The 22,957-nt window shown below is 39.5% G+C and overlaps 1 protein-coding gene across 1 annotated transcript; it reads right to left on the minus strand.

Annotated features, from left to right (window-relative positions):
• Positions 1-350: 350 nt before the first annotated feature.
• On the minus strand, positions 351-12,954 carry GPR143 (G protein-coupled receptor 143). The gene is made up of 8 exons (XM_062515103.1): positions 12,711-12,954; positions 10,880-10,989; positions 7,864-7,958; positions 6,423-6,515; positions 5,851-5,960; positions 4,456-4,564; positions 2,107-2,224; positions 351-650 (listed from the first exon to the last, which is right to left on the minus strand). Exons 1-8 carry the CDS (start codon positions 12,952-12,954, stop codon positions 351-353), a joined length of 1,179 nt encoding a protein of 392 aa, XP_062371087.1.
• Positions 12,955-22,957: the final 10,003 nt, after the last annotated feature.

The following is a 22,957-nucleotide window of genomic DNA, read 5'->3' on the forward strand; positions in this document are numbered from 1 at the left end:
TATTTAAACAAATGACTCTTCTACCATAAGGAGGTTACAAGAGAGATTAAAACAAAACTAATGAAAATTAATCGTAAGTAACAAATATCTTTGCAGAGATATAGTCTGGCTGAAAAAGGTTTATACCTTATCATAAGTCTCCTAGAAGAAAATGAAGACATAAACCATATCTCTCTGTCTCATACGCTCTCTCACACAGTGTCACAAGTTACAGTAAATTACATCAAGCCATTGAGCACAAACCTAATTCCAGAGTACGCAATGATTCACACATTGACGTGGTCTTGTGAGTATTGACAACGTGAAAAGTTAGATCCAGGAAAAGCTAGATCCAGCTCTGCACATAAAAACTACCAGCCCTGGTAGATTGGAGAGCTTCTGGTTAATCTCTCATCACTGCTGGTATTGCCTTCAGACAATATACTTATGGCCTCGTCGGTCTGCTGGCTGCCAGTTGTCGAGATCTTCTTGGAGTCAAGGATGTTGCTTTGATAGTTCACTGGTGAGGGATAGGCATTTTCCCCCACAGTTGATGAGGACATAGATTCCCAGGGTATTTCTCTTTTTCGCCATTTCAGGTCCACTCTGCATCCTGTCCAGCCATAGAAAGCTAATGTGAAGAGAAAGCCCTGCATGGGATTAAGAACCCCCTAGGAAAGAGAAGTGCAACAGGAGTTACACCAGCAAGGAAGGCTTCATCTTCAACTCTAGCAAAATTATTTGCATGTATTAAAAACTTCCCTTTCGCTGAATGATTGCTGACTTTAACATATGTTATTTGCAAGAAAATAAAAATGTAGCTATTGCCGACATAAAAAAAAAGAGAGAAAAATTACATTGACCTGTTTTCCAAAATGCTGAGGCCACAACAGTAAGTATGAAATAATTTTCTAGCATGAAGTTTAGCCAGTCAATCCCTTGGTGTGTTTTTAAATTTCCCCACAAGCTCTGGACTTTTTTCTTCACGAAAGCACATATATTTTTCATTATGAGCCAAGTCAAATATATGAGAGGAGACACTAGCATAGACAGTCAAGCTTTTAAAAATAGCAGGAATTGACCTGTCTGGAATTGCTTTAGATTCCTGAGCCAGTGAAAATGCCCATCAAAATGGGAAGGAAAAATGGGGAGAGACACGGAAAAAGAAAATCCCAAGTGATTACCAAAAAAATTGCCTCTGTTCCCAGTGCCGTGAAAGACTTAAAAAATTAATGGCTTCAGATGCTTCCATTTTTCTCATAAGAAAAGAAGGAAATTATTTTTGCAGCCAATTTAAAACATAGGTCAGTCCACAGACTTGACCTCTTGCTCTCTAGGTGAGCAAGAGCAAGGTCCCTGTCACAAGAACGTGTTCACTCTTTGTCAGAGGAGGAGGAGGAGGTTTTACCAAATCAGTTGCATTGCTTAAGCTTTCAATACCAAACTGCTCAAATGCTTAGTTATACAAATCATTCTCCAGCCTTACACCTATTTAACGACTCCAGAAATTCTCCAGGAAAGTAAAACTGCACTGTCACCTCTGAAAAATCTCTTGTCAAATATTCTAATAGGAGAAAAGAGGCTACAGTAAGAGAACAGCATCTCATAGCTATTTTTGGTGCCTTGTGTGAAGATTTTACTCCTATTTGTTCCCAAATAATGATCGAAATGTCATGACGTAAGATGCAATCATTCTTTATAATAACAAAAAAATCCACCCTAGTTGCAAACAGACAATTTCCATTAAATGCCCATTTAATTGGGAAACCTTCAGGATCAGTGAGCTAAAACTTTGCAGCTTGCATTATGGCAGAGTTTAGCAAGGTTAGGCTAGAAATCACCATAGTTATCTATTCTGGATCTTAAAATGGGCAGTGATCTTGCCCAGAGAGAATGCATACTCCAGTAAAGTGGGAGAAAAAGTTGTTCCCTGTTGTCTGCCTGTTTGGCAAAGTTTACATGTGCAAGCACTCCCATTGACTGCTCATGCCTTTCTCTTACTTTTTGCTCCCTTGATTTTCAGGGTTTTTTATCCCTCAAAATCATAAACACCACACTATACTGATGTTGTTCCACCAGTCTTACAACAGAGATTTCCAAGACTAAGCAATGTCACAGCTGACCCACCATTATAATCCAGGTGATCAGTGCAGCACTTCTGATGTTTTTCAGGGGTATTTCATTGATATCTGGCTGCATTTCGAGATAGAACAGAAGGGTCTCATTGATGATATTGGATGACCAGCTATGGGAGGAACAAAGAGGAAGAAGACAGTTACATATGGACATGCATGTAAAATAGGCTTTACCTTCAAATTATAGAAATTAAAATCACTCTAAGGACAGTAAGATTTTTTTAATCATAGAATGATTAAGGGTTGAAAAGAACTCTAGGATGATCTAGTCCAAGATGGTTGGATTTCTTGTTAAATCTCAACGTGAAGGGACCAGTAGGTCTATGAGATCATGATCAAGGACTGAATGCCTACTCACCCATGCCTAGACAATATGAATCAATATGACTAAAAAAACCTGATAATTTTAACTTGCTGCAGAACAGTAAATTGCAGAATAAAATTGAGATGAGAAGGAACTGTGATCGATAATGGGAGTATCATACATGCTGACTTCTTTTGGTTGTGCCTTAGAAGAGCTGTGCTCACAGACAAGGAATCCAAATATACGCACATGTTGTTGTAAAAGGCTGCAGGATTCCCAGATGGAGTTAGAATCTCAGGGTTAGATTAAAGACTTCCAAAATGTCCATTAAAAGCACCAAAAAGCAGCACAAAAGTGGACCTTTTAAATCCTTGAAAATGCTAACAATTATTTTTAATAAAGGTAATATCTGATTCCAAATAAGGATGAGCATAATCCAGCCTCATTCATTGAAAGAAACTGAGTATGTTCTACACTAAATAGAGATTATAGCAAATGGCTGTAGGTGCCTACGACACTTAAACAGTGAGACAAGCATTTCTTTATCGTTGTGCTGCAGCTTCAGAAAATAAACCATCAGCCTTCGTGTCATACTTTCTAAGGGGTTTGGTATTTGTCCCTTGCACAATTATTTTTTTATCACTTTGTAAAACCTCCTGTTCTCCCCTCCCAAATCTGTAGACATCTCTTCTATCCTATTTTGCCCCAACCTGCTGTCTTTGACTAAAGCATTCCATATTTGACTTTTGGGATGGAAGGAAATCTTTCCTATGCTTCTGGGATGAACTGCCTCAGTCTTTCCCTTCAGTAACTTTTGAGGAAGTTTTCTACACTCCAGAGCTTATATTCTATTGAGCAAAATCCTAAACCAGAGCTGTGATTTTATTTTTTATTAGGAAAGTCCAGAATGAGACAGTATGAAAACAAACAAATGTCCCCACAATGTCCATGGGAAATTGGTCTTTCCTTTCATTCTTGCTCCCAGATAATCAAGCTGGCCACCATCCCTTAGATTGCAACTCACTTCTGTGGTGGCTTTGGGCTCTCTCTTTCCACAGCCTTGGCTGAATCTTTGCTTATTATTTCAGCAATTTCCAGGAAGCCATGCTGCAGGATCCTTCACTGCTGTCTCTCTCCTCTGCTGGCTACCCCACCCTTCACATCGGAAATTTCACTTCCAAGCCAAGAGGACTGTTATTCCCCCAAAAAGACAATAATTTCCTTTCAGAGCACTTCAGTAGACAGCAGCCAAGAGAAGAAAAAATAGGCAGCCTTTCTCCCTTCTCAGCCTTTTAAAGCAATGTAACATGCATTAATACACCTGTGTATAAAAAAGTTAAGTGGGATGTAGAGACTGTTAAGTTTGGCCTTCTCATTTCACCACTCCAGAACCAATTCTTGTTGTCCCACTCTTCTCCTCCCTAGCTCTTTTCTGTCCTATGCCAAAGTGCTATTTTCATGAGGGAAGATAGAATATTAAAAAAATATATACTAGATAATAAGAAATTTCACACACAATCATATGGAGTTTTCTTTTCTGGCATTTCCTTATTTTCCAGGCAATATCCTTGTTTTTTTCAGACACTTGAAAACTGCACAGCACAGAGGTGGCTGCATTGTATGATTGTAGTCAGAGCCATGAAGCCAGACTTAGAAGCCTATTTATTGTGGGTCCTCAGTGACATCTTTGGTGCCAGGAGGCTCTGAGAAATGTTGATTACAGAAAGCCATCTATCAACCCATAGAGCTGGGAGCCTGCTGTACCAGACAGCTTCAGCTGATGCCCAACCTATTGGGAATTTTTTGCTATTGTTGCATTTCTGTTGGTTAAACATTTTATCATTTCCTCATGCCTTGTGATGTTACAGGAGTGATTCAGCTCCTTTGTGAACAAGTTTAGAACTGCTTCTTCCTTAGATACCTTCCCTTCCAAGCATCAAGACAAAAAAATGAAGCAGCCCATCAGTCTTTACTCCTGTCCCTGACTATGTCCCTCTGGGAACAAGGCACTTTAAAACAAAATAATGGACCTCTTACCAAATAACAAATACCAGCATAATTTTGAAGAAGCGCATCTGGATCTCTGTCCCCAGACGTCTTTCATTCTCTGTGTAAATCCCTTGTCTCCCTTTCAGTAAGGAGGCAACTGAAAAGCATAGAGTTATATTTATTAATATATACACATCTTGTTAGTTTCGGCACAAAAATCCAGAAGATAGAGGCCTGAAAGAGGAAGAGAGGAATGGATGGATTTGTCTCCAGCAGCTGTTCAGAAGCTGGAAGGATCATTTTTAAGGAATCTCACATATAGCCTAATACTAAAGGAAAATAATTACATGCAGCTGGATTCCTAAAATGAAAGATACCCCACCTTTTTTTTCTCTCAATTCCACTGAAAATATGAAATATAATGGTCAACATAATTCTATTTTATAACAAAAGGTAGTGTGTACCTTCTATATAATGTTTGACATAATGATATATTTTTGTGTGATGTTTAAATAGAATCTTCTATCTTATTACGCACATTGTTTTTCATTGTGTCATTTGTACAGCATTAGCTACGCCTCTGAAACTTGAAAATGGATTGTCAGCAAAAACATTTATGCCACATGCTGTCCAGATACCACAAGGAATATAAAAATGCAAAATCGAATATACAAAGAACAACTTTTTATAGGAACAACTTTTTAAAAGAAAAGCTGTTTCTTTGAAAATGGCTGTATGGCTGAGGGGTAGAGGATGGATGGGATAAAGATTGAACTGAGAATGCTTCGTGTTCTCCAGCTTTTTTATATAATCAATGTGTAGATAAATTCAGGTACTGCAAACATCTATCAATGATCATATTGCATGCAAAGAATGCATTGAATCCGTGGCTTTTTTTCAGTCTCACTTCTTCCAAGCACTGGATAATAAAGTGAAATGGAATGTCAAGATCCCAACTGGGCTGTGTACAATTCTCATTTGCTTTATAATCTCAAAATCAGAAGTGACAAAATTCTGATCACATTTTATTACATTTTCTGTTCTAGGGCTGCCAATAAGTTAAATCAACTCCCAGATCTCACCAACTAGAATAAATTACATTCCAAAGTTGAGGTTGGTACCAAAACTACAGTAGAGTTAAGCATCCACTGTACATTGCCTCAAAAGCTTTAAATCAAGTGACATGGACACATGTTTGCCCATCTGCAGTTAGAGGTTCATAACAGAATAGCTTGTGTGTCACTGGAGTCTGTCTCTAGGGCAAAGTCCCCATCAAAATGGTGTCTTCATTTCAGTAGGCAACTGTTCCCACCCTTTGCTGTATCTTTATGGTTTAACAAGGAGCTGTCACACATCACTGAGCACAAAGGCATGACTTTTTACAGTGTTATGTTGCTAAATAGCACAGATTGATTGGACTGATGCTGGCCATTGGGAACATACCTGCTGATACTGTCCTCCTAAACAGGATTGGGTTGGCCACAAGCACTAGCAGGAGTGGGGCATAGGTTGTGATGTAGTGTGGGATTGCATGTTCCAAGCCATTTTCACAGCTGAGAAGAAATCATTAAAAGATTATGCTTTTTTTCCCCCACAGCTCACTTTTCTGGCTGTTCTATCTAAGTCACCTTTAACTTAATAAGAAAAAAGTATTAAACAAACAGATGCAAAAATTTTAATTCATAGACCTTTACCACCAGCTCACACAGGACATGAAGTTGATTTGAAATATGCACTGTCTGTGGATTTTTCTCATATTGAAAGGAAAGGTAAAACCAGGAATGGGAGAAGGGTGTATCACAGCACACCCAAATGCCTCTATTGCCTGGCATATTTCTTCAGGGTCCCCTGAAGCCCAGGCAGGTATTTCAAGCATAATCATTGACTCAGTGGGACATCCTAGGCAAAGATCAAAATGCTCAGCTTTTGAACGTCTGTCTCTAAAGCTGACCAAAAGACATTCAAATGACCAGAGAGTGCCACAATCTCAGAGTCTGTTTCCAGAGCCTGCTTACCTGGAGAGAGAAGGATAGTAGAGCAGAGCAATCCCCTCCACGCAGAGCATCACTGCAAGGCCCCACGTCATCATGTGGTACAACACAATTGTACTGCAAGCACCAAACACAACAGGCATGGTTAAGATATCAAACCTTACACTTCCCACATTGCAAGGTAAAAATAGGACCCTCGCTGAAAAAGACCTTTATAGACAGGAAATGGTGCAGAACAACACTGACAGTACATTAAACTAAGGAAAGCAGGTGGGTGGGGGCAGTCCTTCAGAGAAAGAATGGGCCAAAGCAGTTATTCAGGCTTGCACATGGAAGTCCTGTCCCTTCCAGTCTGTAGGGTGGAGGGACAAGACTTCTTCCCTACCCTTACTGTTGAGAAGGAACACCTGTATCTTTCAATTCTCCTGCAGAGAGCAAATTAACAGATTAAAATTTAAGAATGGAGATGAACTGTCAAATAAACAATCCTTTTGTGATTTGAAGAAAATAGTACTTAACTTTCAGAGCTGTATACTGCTCCTGTCTTAGGGGGATTCAGCTCTGTGTTTGTAGAAAGTCTTTTGGTGTTTACTCTGATCTCAGAACACATGTTTTTTTTGGTTAACAGAAATGGGGGAAGGAGGCAGGTCCCAGCTGTTTGACTAGAACGATGGGACTTTACAAGATCACATTTATCCTCAAGAGTCTGAGGTTAACTCAAAAAGCCTCATTTTGGTTACATCTGCAGAAAAACCCTATCCTTCATACCTGACTCTTCTGCATCACTGGGAACAGAGTCACGTAATTCCACTTTTATCAGTAGCAATTGAAGGTTATTTTGCTCTTCTAATAACCAACATAGAAACATCTATTTCTTTTTCTGTCTGGAAATAAAGCATGGTACTTTCAAAAGGGCTTAGGTTTTTCTGTCACAGGCACTGCAGAAAAATATGTAATAAATGCGTATTTTTCTTCTGAGTGATTTAAAAAGTGTAATCAGAAGGGCAATAATGACCACACTCACTTAGAAATGGATAAAATAAAAAAATATCATAGAAAAAGAAAAAAAAAGGGAATTAACTAGATTAAATTAACTGTATGAACTTCAGTGCTTTCCCTCTCCAATTTTTCCATTTTCCTGGTAATTTTTTTTTTTTCTGCAAGAATCAATTTTAGATGAAGGGTAAGGACAAAAATATAAAGTTTACAGACCACAATTTGCTCCATATTTTTCCAAAGGTTAAATTAATTCAGTTACATTTAAATTCAAGTTGGACATAAATCAGTATCTGAGTATTGCCCTGGCAATTTAAGCACTTGGAACACCACTCATCCCTATCATTACCTGGGAACTTTGTGAGCATCATATGGTTGTACAAGACTCACTTATGCTCTTAGGCAGCTGCAAACAGAGACATACAGTGTTGGAGGGGAAAAAACAAATTCAGAGCTTTAACTCTGGTACCTCAGTCCAGCTGATCTTCTCACCACCAAGTAAGAATCAACAGCATAGCAAAACAACCACCAGAAGCCAGCGCTATATAACAACTGGATCCACATCTAGAAGGGAAAGAAGTGCCAAATGTCACAGCTGCTTCTCCAGTAGCACTGGGGCAGGGAAGGGACTCAAAGCTGTCGCCTGTTGGTCTGTTCTTTAAATGTATGTATTTTCCAGATGAGATTGTGAAGTATGAAATCTTACTCAAAATCACAGGAACAGCATTGTTGTAGTCTATTGGTCAAGTCGTAGGTAAATTGAATAGCCTTTGCTTTCTGACAGCTTATTTTCTGATTTAGAAAACCCGTCATTACCTCTCTGTTCATAACCTGAGCGTGGTAAGTGAAGCCCAAAGAAATTTATAGTGAGGATGTTTTAATTTTAGGTTAAAATTTCAGTTGTTTCTCAGCAACTGAGGCACAAAAATATAACTGAGGCCAGTCATAACCACAGTGTGCCTATGCATTTGTGGATTCTGCATGTGAGGGGGTGTTTTCTCCATGCTCAAGATGGTTATCAAGGAAAAAAAATCTCATTAATGAGAAAATCACTCACCCTCTGGAAGAATACCCTTACTGAACTCCCTGAGTGATTTCTTCAATAAAAATCCAAGGGAAACAGGTTCAAGTCAAGCTAAATTCCACAGCATTCTTGAGTTGACCCTATGCATTTTTCCCATGAGCTTATATAAGAAAAGTGACCTTTCTTTGCCACTGTATATAAATTCCACGTTTCTTCGCCATAGGAGCTGGCTCTTTGTAATAGTCTGGGAGTGTTTTAATATTCATGTTATCTTCCCTCCAAGCCGTCTTTCAGTTCTTATCTGAAAGTCCTCTATTACAGCTCCGTAGTAGCATCATTTGCATCTGGAAATCAACATATTTGTTACTAGGCCAAACACTGGTGAATAGAAATCTAGCACTCCTTCCTCCAAAAGGCAAATGAAGCTGGAAAATATATCCTTTCACTATGGGTGTAGACCCTACTTCTAGTAATCTGTGGCATGAATTATTCAGTATTTAATTCAAACACCATGATATTTTCCTAGTGCACAGGAGGAAGAAAATAAAATCATAGTCTTCCTTCTTACGCATTTTACCCATAGCACTCAGCATGTAACTTCATCATCACATTTACATACTTGCTGCAGTTGATAAATGCACAATTTACTATCCATATACACACATATTCAAAAATAAACTGCAGTGTCTTTCCAGAAAATCCAACAAAGACAAAACTGTCTCCAAAAATAATATAAATCAGATGCACTTAAACCCTAAAGCTTCACATGACATCTTACTTTTTAGCAAAATGTCACATCTTGCTGCAGTGCCTGAAAGGGTACCCCTCTGCAAACCATTCAAGGGAGATGCCTACAAGTTTCACTATTTGGACTTTGTATAGGTTTGTGGTTAAGAAAAATAAAACAATAGTACTAAAAGAAAAATAAAATAGAATCAGAAATATTTTATGAACTCACATGAGAATACATTAGGGGAAATGAATGGAAGAAAGGTTATTTTTGTTCCAATATAGTTGAATCTAAATTTAAAATTACTCAAATTACAGCATTTTCCTGGAGCACAAGTAAGGAAAAATAAAAATTGTTGTAGACCACTATGCTGCTCACCATCTAACCTGAAATTCAAATGAAAAACAAACAGCCTGCATATGGTACCCTGTCATGTTTAAAAATATATTTTATGTGTTATGGGCCAGAAATTGAAACATGGGCAGAAATGGGTTTTGAGTAGGACATTCTTGCTGCAAGATATTGAGATTGTTGGTTCTTTCTCAAGGAAAAAAAACAAAACACCAACATTTGCATCTAATAAGCAAAACTTAAAGATGCATGATAGAATTGAGAACTGATAGATGTATACAATTCATATTTGTGTCCATGGCACAAAACTATCTTGTTTGAAACTGCTTTTATATAGGCATATAAAGCACAGTTAGTTCAATTTGGCACATAGTGCTTTATTTTAAAACTACTGGAGCTGAGTAATTCTCTTTACATGCAACCTATCCCCTTCTACATTATAAATTTTGAATTGCAAAGCTAATACTACTATTGCTCATGCATTAATTCACTGGGGACCCTCACATCCCTATTGCATTTGGGTAAAGTGATGATCTGTCTTACTTGTCGTTCTCCATGTTTCGGTAAAAATTGTGACCTTTATTCTTGTACAGTAAGTTCAAATTATATTTCCCAGTATTTTAATTGTAAAATTTGGAACTGAGTTTCAGTCTGTACTTTTGGAATTCATTTACATTTTCTTATTCTTGCATTTTAATCCAGAAGGTACTTAATTAGACTTGGCCAGCTGCAGTTATTGAGATGCAGCCCAGCAATCCGAGCTGAAATCCCACACGGCAGGGACAGACCTTCTGCCAGCAGATTTGTGGCTTTGAGTATATTTATCCTGTTGTCCTTCTGTGTCTAAAATCCATACTCTCATGCTACTAAAGCTAAACTGAGCTACCCAAGTTGCTGGTTTCAGGAGGTCCCTGCTGTCATGGCACAGGCTGCAGTTTCTGGCAGAGAAGATGGACAGATAGCCTTGCACTGCCAGTGCAGCGTGGGGCATCCGTGGTTTTGAGCCAGCACAAACCCAATCAATAGTTCACAGCCCTTTTGGGGTTGCTTATATCCTTTTGGTTCCACATCCCTGGCTTTGGTGTACCCCACTGCCCTGGCACTCCTGCGAGGAGCGCGTACCGCAGAACTGCCGGGCTCGGTCTGACCTCGGTGCCCTACATCCTTACCCACCATACACCTTACCCTACCAACACCCTGCCTGCCTCACCAACACAGGCATGAATGCACTTGCAGGGGTGTGGCAGAGACTGAAACCGTGGTATCCAGGCTCTGACTCACAGCCACATTTCCTTTTGGACACAGCAGCTTTCCTTTCAGCTTCCCCCTGTGGAGTGACTCCTCACTGGGAGCAGAACGGGGGATGATCTCTGTACCTACCGCGCTCCCCACACAGAACGTGGAAGGCCACACATTAGTCCCGTTCACCACCGAAATGTTAGCTATGAAGCCTGGGAACCCCAGCCATACACTGGACCTGAAGATCATACCTAAAGAAAAAAAATGTATTAATGCTTTGAATCTGCTGGTGTGATTTGAGTCACATGTTTTTCCCTGGCCACATACTTCGCATCGCAGCCCAGATTTTGTGCGTCTACAGGAAGGCGAGGCTACAGAGGAGCACAGCAGGGACAGCTTTGCTATTTAAATGTCACTGTGATCACTCAGGGAAAGGAGCCCCAAGAGTCGGAAACTGGTGGGACTTCAAACGTTACATAGATCAGAATCTCACTTAGAGATGCTGTCACATGCTTCCCTAACATAAACTGGGTAGCATTTAACAGATAGACATATAACACTAAATAACTATTTACCAGCATGTGTTCATACACTGGTATTCGCTTCTCTATAAAATCCCCCACTGCAGAAAAAGAGTTATTTTTCACTTTTTCTCTGCCTTCATTTTACAAATAGTCCTTTTCCTCTGTCACAGGACTGAGCAAAACAGCATTTCTGAATTAGGTAACAACAATGCCCTTTTCAAAAATCAACTTAGAGTTTTTTAGTGAGGTTTTCTGAGTTTGCTTGAAATAAAGCATCAGCAGGAAATAGAACAAAATGACCAGGTTTCCCAGCAAGAATGAACTGATTTCCACCCACTGAAGGGAGTCTAACACAAAAACAACAGGTAACTATTTTGAATTTGCCAGTGAAAGAGGAAGGGAGAAAAATAACTTTATCTATTGTTGGCTACATCTGACTGAAAGGACCTTTTCCAGGTGCATGTGCATATATGTTTTCCATATCTCTTTCTTTGCTTCCTTTATAATCTTTGGTTTAGTAGTGGTACTTATTAGGTCCTGTGAAAGAACCCCATGGGTGTGAAAGGGGAAGAGAAATGAAACACAAAGACACAAAGACACACAGACACAAAGACACACAGATACACAGACATACACACAGACTCCATCAGTGAGACAAAGCAGCACTACTTTTATTACTTAGTGTAAGGGGGGAAATGCTACTGTAGAAACAAACTATTTTCATAGCACATGTCATGGTAATTTATACTCAATTTGTTAGTAAATGATTGATGGTAAAAATTACCAAATGACTGATGGGACAGCTCAAGACATGCTAGCTTCATTTTGACTCATACATTCTGTTTTAGTCTCCACTGGTTTATTCCTCCAGACTATCAGCCAGGGTCTGGGCATCAGGTTGTCCTTGATAAGGTAGCTTTACTCACATTTCAAAAGCCTGTGTTCAGCATGATCTGTGTGCAGCTGCAAGTCAAACTAATTTTTTGTCACTGTGATGCGCCCAGAGAAGCAGCTGGCACATGAGCAAGAGGCACATTTGGTCCAAAAGGACTTGAGGGCATAGAGGACAGTGATTTTCAAATGCAGTCCTATGGATTGGCTAAACGATTGATGTCAGATTTATTTTCCCATGTGCTGCCTCACCTCCACTTTTATGCCTTACTCTGAGAACCAGTTGCCATTCTAGATTTTGATATGTTTTAAAGCAGATATTTTGGTATAGATTTGTCAAGAGCTTCCACTTGCACAGTATAGCTATTAAAGAAGAATCTTCTCCCCAAAAACCCCTAATTTCCTCATCTCACTTAGTCCAAATCTTCCTGTGAACACAAACAGCATGCTTCCCTCAGAAGTCTCTGCTGTCCACTCACCAGCTTCATTTGTCTGCGGTACCTCAGAGCAAAAAGAACCTGTTACAGAAATGTCAAGGACATCAAGCTGGCACTCACCTAAGCCTCCAAGGATGTCACAAATGGAGATAAGGAGAAGGATAGTGGAGGAGGAGGAGGCTTTGGGCATCTTCCGTGGGCTCTGTCCCTTCTTTGGCAGGAGCTGCAGGATGGTCAGTAGCAGGCTGATGGAGGCACTGCCAATGCAGACTCCACAGAAGACTTCAGGCTGGAAGTTCATCACCAGCTGTGTAGCTGCATCCCGGTTTGGGCAGCAGTAGGTTTCTAACCTTGGAGAAGCCATGAAATGTCCGACTGGTGGAGGGGCCCAGGAGCAGAAGAAAATGCTGTTGCTTCCCCAAGGCAGCATTCACTTTTTTTTCACCCTCCCCATTAGTCCTCGGTGGTGAGAATCACGCGATTGATGGATCATGTGCTGCTGCTGCTGCTGCTGCTGGAAGAAAATCCCCTAGAGCTGCCTTTCTCAGCCTCTGCTAGCAAGGAGATCAGATCCGAACAAGAAAACACAGTGTAATCTGAAACATGCCCCATGCTTGTTCAGAGCCATTGGCAACAGTTCAGTCACATATTTCTGCTTGCACAGTGTGTGATACAGGAAGACTTAAACTCATCAGAGCATTGAAGATGGTTTAAAATAAATAAGTAAGCAGATAGCAAAGTAGAAGCATTACATTTTAATTGTGCTTCTCTTTAGCCCCATCCCACACAGCAGCCTTTAATTACTGCAAATTAATTGAAAAGAGTCCAGACACAAGTAGTTCCAGTCTTTACAGGAAGGAACAGGGATATAAATCCACACCCTAACCCAAATCTCAGTTTTAGTGATCGAACCCACCCATCTTTGTAAATAAAATTAGAAACATGATAACCTATAACTGTAGGAAGATATTACATTTGGGAATAAAATATTAACCTTATCCTATTTAAATTGAAAGTACAAAAAAAATCCTATCTTTAGTTGGTACTGTCTGCATTGGATCAGCTTGACAGGGAAAATTCCAGGACTTAGGATTTCTCAATAACATATTTCTTTGTCTCTCTCTCTATCTTTTTTTTCATTTTTTTTTTTAATTTGGTAAGTATTTAATATGAAAACAGAAACTTGACCTGTAATATTTCTTTTTGCTTCATAAGCTAGACAACATCTTTTAAGACAGGGGTCCTGCTAGATACAGTGGCAAATAAATACAATCATATACACAAAAAGTAATTCTTCCCTTTAAACTAAATCTCAAACTCTCTATATCAGCCCTCAGCCTTCCAGAAAATTTGTTTATAGGGACACATTCAGGAAATACAGAAGGGAACATTGCCAGAAGACTCAAAGTCATCGGCATAGATTTTATAATTAGTCCCTATAAGAACAAATAACCTATTTTTTTTTCCCCAATGGTCTAGCTTATTTTTTTAGCAGAAATTATGAGGGGCTACTGAATGACAGTGCAATGCTTTGTGTGCAGTGTTTATGAACACAGTGTGTTTGCCCTCAGCAGGGAAAACAGCTGCAGCCCTGGGTGAAATGGTACCTGCTGCATTCATTAGCCAAGACGCCTCGTGCACTTAATCCCTGCAAAAGAACAAACTCCACCAAGCCCATCAGCCTGCTGGTGGGGGCTGTGCAGCTTCCCACGGCTGGACTGTGGTGGCAGGGCTGTGGTGGCAGAGCTGATGGGGCAGCCGCAGCCCAAGCTGCCAGGCCTGACATGAGTCCACCCATCCTGCTGCCACAGGATTCCCTGGGGATCTGCTCGGGCTCATCAAGAAGCAGGATGTCAGCCTGCAAAGCCAGACTCCTACACAAGGATGGCCATACATCAATAAGGTGTTTGATTTCCTGCTAAAGTCAACGGAGGTCTTAGGCAGCCAAGCTCATGGTCTAGACTTTGTCTAGAGAGCTGTTCAGATCTTCTCAAAATAAATGCATAGGTTGAGCTGAGGAGGCTCCAGTGACCATAATGTGAATTTAGGCATATGCATCATCAAAGACTCTGAAACACAGGGAGCCGAACTAAATGTTTTGCCAAGTGTTTTTGCTGCTTTCCAGCATAAAGAGATTTCCCTGCTCTTTGGATGAGGACAGGTGAGTGACCTGGAGGTTGCAATCCTACAGCTGCTACCATGTATACAAAAACATACTGGGGATAGCAAGGTTGCAAAATCAGATTGCTCTGCTCCAGAAATACAAACTCTTGCTGAGGCTGACAATACAGGGCTCTGTCATCAGTACAAGTCTGGGACTCCTAAGACTTTATTCCACCTCTGCTAGAGCAGTGGTGCATGGAATTGCCACATTTCTGTCAAGTTACTGCATTGAAACCTACTCGGCTACTAAAGAACTAAGGAATTACAATCCACAGAGATGGATTATCAGTTAAAATTAAGCCATCGTATGCCACATATATAACTCAAATCCATAAAAAGGAAAAAAAATGTTTGCTCTTATTTGAAGGAAAATTTATATTGCTTGGCTTATACTTAGAAGAGCAAAACTTTAAAATATTAGACAGAAGCTGTTGAATAGAAGCCTTTCCCATTATCAGTTTCTAAAATTGTTCCATTCACTATTTCTATTGCCATTTTCTTTCTTTCAAAAATTTGAAAAGCATGTCAAGTCATTATACTGATTGTTTGTTCTGGCTTACAGATAGGAATGTTTTGTGTATTTTGCTTTTTCTGCTTATTGTTTGTTTTCATTGATCTTGACTGTGATCTTCTAGTTTGCCCATGTGGGTTTACCATTTCTTTATTATAACTTCTCTCTCCCTTTTTTTCAGTCACTTTGAAGCTACTTTCATTCCTCAATTGTACTCCTATACTCTGGAGATTAATTTTCTTATACATCCCTTCTTTTCTCAACACAGCTCTGCCAGCTGTGCCCCCTCCTTTTATTGCTTTACTCCTCTGAGTGGAGCATTGGTTTTTAACCTCTTCTTCTGGGTTCCTTCCCTCCTGTAACTTCTCAGGATTTGATTCCACAGTTACTTCAGAGGGAGTATGAGGTTTTTATTGGAAGCAAATCACATGACCTGTAGCATACCTAATGCAAAAAAGGAAATCAAGTGACCCATAAATGAACTGATACTTACCATGATAGAAGTAGAGGTGTCTAAAATGTGCCAGCATTTGAGAGTGGGAGATGCATCTACTAAACAAATGAACCATGTAACACCTCAGCTGGTAAGAGCTAGCTAGTCTCTAATTCTCATTGCTGGGCTCAAAGTATAGAGAGTTAGAACAGTCAAAGAAATTCAAAGCTGGTTTGGCAGTCTTACACTCAAGATTAATTTGGCTTCTTCTTATGATTATGAAAATAAGAGGATAAAAGCTGGGGACAAAGGCAAAGGAAATACAAAAGTAGAGGAAGAAACAAGAGAATAGTATTTTGTCTTGTTAAGGACATTTATTTAGTATTCTAGAAAACTTACATCATTCTACAGGTCCTAATTCCCTTCTCTCTGAAGCTGTTGACACAATTCCCACTTCTGCCAGTGAACAATAAAGATAGAATTGTATGTTTCATTTCTGCACCAAGACAGGATCTCAACTAAGCAAATGGTGTAGCTTGGAGACAACCATTAGCACACATACAAGAAACACTAAAAAAACCCCTCCTAGCATTGCAAGTAGCAATCAATCACCCTCACAACATAAGTACAACATTGCACAACACTGAAAATTCCAGTTACAATTTTGGACATTGGCAACAGTGTGCTCAAGGATGAGAACAATACTGTGTTCCTTTGGAAATACCTGTGGGCTCCGTACTTTTAGAAATACCTACTCACTGTCTTCTCAGACCCAGAAAACATTTCATACCAGTTTGTGATCATCTTTAAGATGAAACACTGGCTTGCCTGCTTTTAAGGGGAAAGCAGCAGGTTTACAAAAATATGACAGGCATGCACTTCTGTTATTAAGGAGTATGGGTATGGCTTATGTTTGAGTGTGCAGCTGCACATACTTTAATCACTGTTTTAATTAAGTCTTGGACTACAGCACTGGTTTACAAAGGACAAGGAGATTTGTGGACATAGAGACAGAAGACAGTTTGGTTTTGTTTATGTAGAGTTCAATGCATCACTGCCTGACAGGTCCCAGTTAAGATCTTAGCTACCTCACAAATGTAAAAGCCATACTTTGTCAAAATCAGAATCTCATAGTCTTTTACACATTACCTGACATAACATTCCTCAAACTGAAGAAAGACAGGTATGTCTTCAAGCTCAATGGTTGCAGTTAGGATCTCTCTAACAGATCTTGCAATATGTTCCTTAAGGTCTTGACAAACAGATTTTCTATATGCTTTAACACCATTCTTTATTTTATCTACCCAGACCTCCTGCAATTAGATTTAATTTGGAAGAAACTGTGAGACATGTCCTTCCCATAATTAGCAGTACTAGTTTTTAAAAGGTAATTTTAAACCTTTAACTCAATGTGTAACAGAAATGAATGGAGAAATTCACACCCCATTCTTGCTATTTCTAGTTTTCTGTAAAATTAGGGATCTTGGAACAACAGTGATATTCAAGGTCTAACATCTGTCATGGTTACAGCAGCTACTGACTCCCTTAAAAACTACTGAAAGAGAAACAGAGGTATCACTTCCCTTCCCTCGGTGTTTTAAATACAATTATTGAATTGTAAAATAATAACTTACTTTTAATGATGGTGAATATTAATTTAAAAGGCTGAGGATAAATGTATTTAATTTGCATAAAAGTAATAATATTTGAGTTATTTTTGTTTTCTCAAAGAATAAAAACAAAAAATACATTAAATGAGTGTGAATTTGAGCAGCTCAATAACTGTGTGTATTTGACTGATGCAATCAAGTTACTCATATTTTATTGACTTACTATATACCTTCTCAAGGGAAATGTTATTTTACCTAGCTTTTGTGAAGAAACATACACAAATTAGTTTTTGAAACTGTGCCTCTAATGCATTTAAATTAGTAAACAAGATTTATACAGATGACATACAAAATAACTAAGTAGAAAAAAGTAACCATAAAACTGAAGAAAATTATTTTTGCTTAGAGACTAGAAGAAAAAAATCCCCAATTCTCTATGCCAATGCTGAGAATATTACAGTCTTTGAACTTGCATTAAGACAGATTTTTGTGGTCAGCCTAATTTCTGGACAAACTCCATGCTTAGTCATTGTCATTGTTTATTATTTCACAGAACAAAAAGATACCTCAGTTTCAGCACATGTGTAGTAAAGAGACTTTGTGCCACAGCTACACAGGCTATGAGACACAGTTTGAATAGGAACTGATTGATGAAAAAGAGTGTGAAAAGAAAGAATATTATCTCTCATACACTGTGATACTGAAAATTGGATAGTAATGTTTGTAGGCATGTACCCCGATCTACAAAAGTTGAATATCTATCTTGTGCTCAGTGTCTTCCAAAGGAATCCTAGGTCCCACTATTTCTGCATTCTAAAGGTTATGTTAGTTGGTTCCCTTGGGAGAAATCAGAACTCCCATATCCTTGTTACCATTGCTAGATGCTGGGATCTTGTTAGATTACATCTCCCACCACCAAGTAGTTATATTTTCAAAGCCCATTAGCACAGAAAACTTATCTCATAAAACCTGTGTCCTCAGACAAGTCCATGTAGTCTAATCTAAATATACTTCAGCACTAACTTCACTGCTCTTACAGTGCAAGAACTCTCCAAGGCTCTATTAAATTGAAAAAAATGTCAGTGTAACATAGCCAATCAGATGGTCTTGTTGGACACTGCAAACAGGTGTAGCTGAAAGGAATTCAGACAAAATTGTCTGAATGTACAGTCCAGGTACAGACCACAGACACCAGCCAATATTCCTGTTGGAAATCCCACAAGCATCACTGGAATTTTTAACTCTGCAGGGGTTGCATGGCCAGCAGTCAGACCTGCAGCATCTTGAGAATGGAAAGTTTAAACCTTCTATTCCACAAATTGCTGTCTTGAAGTCTCTGAAACAAGCTAAAAAACACAGCTTAGATTGCTCAGAGAATCCAGAGGAAATGCAGTAATAGCAGCAGAAATATTGTAATGCAGAAAGGACTTGCAATCCACTCTTTTGACTTTTCTGCTCTTCAGGATTAAAGACCACGACTTCATTGTCAGAGGTGTACTTCACAGTCCAAGGTGGAAAAAGTCATGAGCATCCAATGTAGTTGACAGGATACACCTTTCAGGTGAGCAATATGGCTACACTATTCTCTTATATTACAGCTTGGCTACGACAGCTACTCCTATTAGCCAACTTCCATCAAGCACAACTCCAAGAAATTGGTTGGTCCTAAAACTGCTTCAGAAAAGCAGCGTTCTAAGGGTAATCCTCTGTGTACCTTTATTACTCCACAAATAGAGACCTCCAAAAGAAATTAAATTTTGGGGTTGTGATGGGATCTATGCTAACACAGAAGATGGGCAATACCACACCCCACTCCTCCCACCCCCCCACCCCAAAGATGTTTCTTCAGGACTTTATTAGTATAAGTCTGCTTTACACAAAATTCAGGCTAAGGAAACAGTACCTTCCACAGCCTCATCCTTTCTAAGCCAAATACCAGCCAGGGAAAGCTAATCTGAATGTTGCACTTTTTCTCATGAGTATGACTCGGAAGGATTCCCTCAAATATCCTATCAACTGCTAACAGTTCTGTTAGCAGAACTGAGAGGAGACCACACCTAGACCTTTAGCAAAAAGGGGCATAGCAGTCTTTGGGGAGGTGACACGCACAGAAAGAACTTTTGCCCCCTGGCCTCCTGGGCATACCCAAACCAGCCTTACATCACCCTAAATATCACCTCATTCATGCAATATCCTGCATCTGCCACTGCTGGACCACAGCCTCTTGAGCACACCTGACTTTTTAGGGCAAACTCCTACCATACTGGAACAAGAAAAGAACATGTACTTTGTGCCTTTTGCATGCTTAGATGGACTCTCACAAGGTTCCACATCCTATGACCTTCACCTGGACATGGTTCATATTCTGTGTAACCAAGCTGACAGTAGAAAGGTCAGTTGCAATGCAAAAACTGTGTCTGTTTATAGAAAGCACTGAGAGATTTATTTATACATGGCTGATAGGCAGGAAAAGGTCTGTTTGGGGGTAGCTAGCAAATGAAGACAAAGTCCAAGTGAAAAATACCAGATTACAAGGCTTTTGTCTCCTCTCATGCATACTCTGGCCTCTTGCTATTTATCTTCCCTTTTAAAAGCCTTCACAGCAGTCTCTGCACAAAGAGTATTTGAAACTCTCCCCTTACATTGTCCATAACCATCTTGGCCACCTTCACCAAGTACAGTATTCAGATACAACATGCTGTGATATCAGAGTTTAAATGCATCAAATGCTTTTGTTTGCCTCCGAGACTATCTCTCATATATTTAAAATTGGTCAATGTGTTATGGCACATAAGAGTAAGTGGTACAGCACAGTTTGTACAGAGAATGCTATCATGTAACATGTTATCAAAGAAGATGGGCAATGAAAAGCACTTCCTAATGTACCATGACCAGAAACTCAGCAGCAAGAATAAATATTACAAGTGATGCTTCAGTGAAATTATGAAACTTCATGAAACAAAAAAAATTCCTAGGTTAATGAAGCTGCAATGCACATATGTATGATCAAATGCAGCTATATAATGTACATATGCATACATTGCTGGGCTCTCTTCCACAACTAAAAAAGCATGGCTTCATCCTTAGGGCCTCATAGAAATGGTCCCTGGCCCATATTATCCCCCAAACTGTGTCCAAGTGCTGCCAAGTCAGCCTGCTGCCAATGAAACAGTATGGACTGCCATGTACCGGTATTTCAGCCTCTGTGCTCTCACTGTGCTGTTTGGTTTCTCTGTAAAGTGGTAGTCAGAGATGTTGTAACATGATTTGATTAAGGGCTGTAACGTAGGAACTGGAAAAGGAACCGATACACTGATACCAGAAGGACTATGGCCCAAGGCAGGACCTAACACGTGCCTGAACTTGACTACAAGCTGAAAATTACATCTCCAGGGAAAACCCATTGCCTATTCACCTCCTCTTGATAGGTCTGTGCTGTCTTCTGACTCTGCAACCAAATGAGGAGTTGCCCTTTTATTTGATTTTCAGTCTTTTTATCATGCAACATTGTGAAAATTATAAATCCTTAGGCAGGCTACAAATGATAGGAGTCTGTGTGGGACTCATCTCCCTTTTCTTGTCTACAGGTCAAATAGGTCTCAAGATCTGAGTCAAAAATATTGTTCTTAGCATATAATTGTATTTTTTTTCTCTTGGCTACTCAGTTTGTTCCACAGCTCATGTTGTCACCCTCACAAAATTACTATGAGGTACAAAGCATATGTGCTGTGAGAATAAGTAAGAATTGAAAAAAGTTGAATCAAAATAATCACTGGAGACAGAAATACCAGATTATCATCAGAACTGCTATTCTTGCACAAATTTCAGCTTTACAAAAAGCTTTAGATAAAGAACACATATTTTATTTTAATCATAAAGAAATTAAGAGTTCAACAACTATTTGAGTTATATATATCTGAAAGGTTGAGAACTTCTAAGGTTTTCTCCTGCACTAATTATGTTCTGATGAAGCCTTATTTGCAATACAGGAGAAACAAGACACACTTGGGAAAGGTTTTTAAGGTGCCTAAATCAGAGACATCCTGCTGGAGCTTTACAACGTGATGTTTTTCATTCTGGGAAAATGGGTAATTTGTTGGAATCAAAGTCTTTTGCAGAAGAGGATGATTATGTGGAATCCATCAGAAGCAGCTTGGCAGGTTTCCAAAGGAAAGCCTCTTGGTTCCCAGATATGCCAGGATGTCTGTCTGTTGGGCTGCTACCTAACCAGTTTCTCCAGGTTCTCAGGACTTTCAGACTCCACAAGAGTGCCAACAGCTTGACAAACCTTGAAATACTTATTTAAAAAATCCATCCAGTTCTGTTGCAGGAACTTCTTATCACTATTTCAGTTGTTTTGGTCTTTGTGATTATAATTTTCAAAGAATGAAACAAACATGAAAGAGCTGCAAGCCACCATGCCACTAGAAAGCCACAGTCTAATCATTATTACTGAAACATGGTGGTATGAATTGCATGACTGGAGGGCTGCCATCAGTGGCTATAAACTGTTCAGGAGGGAGAGGCAAGGAAGAGGTAATAGATATTACAAAGTAATTATTTACAGTGAGGATGGTGAGGCACTGGAACAAGTTGCCCAGAGAAGCTGTGGATGCCCATCACTGGAAATGTTCAAGGGTGGGTTAGATGGGGCTTTAAGCAACCTGCTCTAGTGAAAAATATCCTCACCCACAGGACATCGGATTAAATAATCTTTTAAGGTTCCTTCCAACCCTTCCAACTATTCTCTGATCCTGTATTTCTCTCAGAATATGTACCATGGATCCGCTTTTCTCTTTTGGCATCTGAACTTAAATTCTCAATGAACTATGCATGCTCCAGGGCATCAACCTTTGATTTTGCATGGCTGAGGCAGAGGCACTTTGTCTCTTCCCCAGCCTGTCCATGTTTGGTGGTTAGCTCCCAGAAGGGCTGGTAACAAAGTGGGAGTTTGTAAAGGCCTACCTCACCTTGGTTCTTTATTCTGTAACTATGAGTCAGGAGCTTCTACATCTCTCAAATTTCTTGGCTTCTGGGGGGGAAGAAAAAAGCTCTCCTTGACATTGCAATGTCCAGCACAATGAACGGCCTCAGGACTGAGAATAAACCAGCCTATTGTAGAGTCATCCTGCAGGTGTCCTGAGCAATTCACTGCAAGGTGCCATGCCTTAAGGAAAATATATGTTTTGTACAGCCACAAAGGTGAAACAGGCTGAAATCCTGCCATAAAGTAATTTATTCACAGTTTTCATAATCTCAGTGACTAAATAGGGAACAGATATGCAATATGTGCAACAGAAAGAATGGAGGTTGAATAAATTCTGTAGAAAAAAATTTCACTGGAAATTGTTAATTAAGCTTCAAGTGCCAAAGTAGGATGACAGATGAAGTACTATGGGAAGAGACTGGCTTACTGCAGAAGGCTTTTGTTTCACAGGGCAGGGACACGCAATCTGGGGATGTGGGAACCATCTCTTAATATAAGTCTAATAGATCCTATTGCACAGCAGGAGAAGGCTTTTGGATAACCTTTGTGTATTATGGTGAAGTCTCTTTGATACATGTATCTTTGGCACACATTTTTACACAAAGGGATCCCTTCCATTCCTTTTTGGTAATAGCTGCATCATTCTCAGTCCTCAGTGTGAAA

Source organism: Cinclus cinclus, chromosome 2 (genome assembly GCF_963662255.1).
Source record: "Cinclus cinclus chromosome 2, bCinCin1.1, whole genome shotgun sequence".
NCBI lineage: Eukaryota > Metazoa > Chordata > Aves > Passeriformes > Cinclidae > Cinclus > Cinclus cinclus.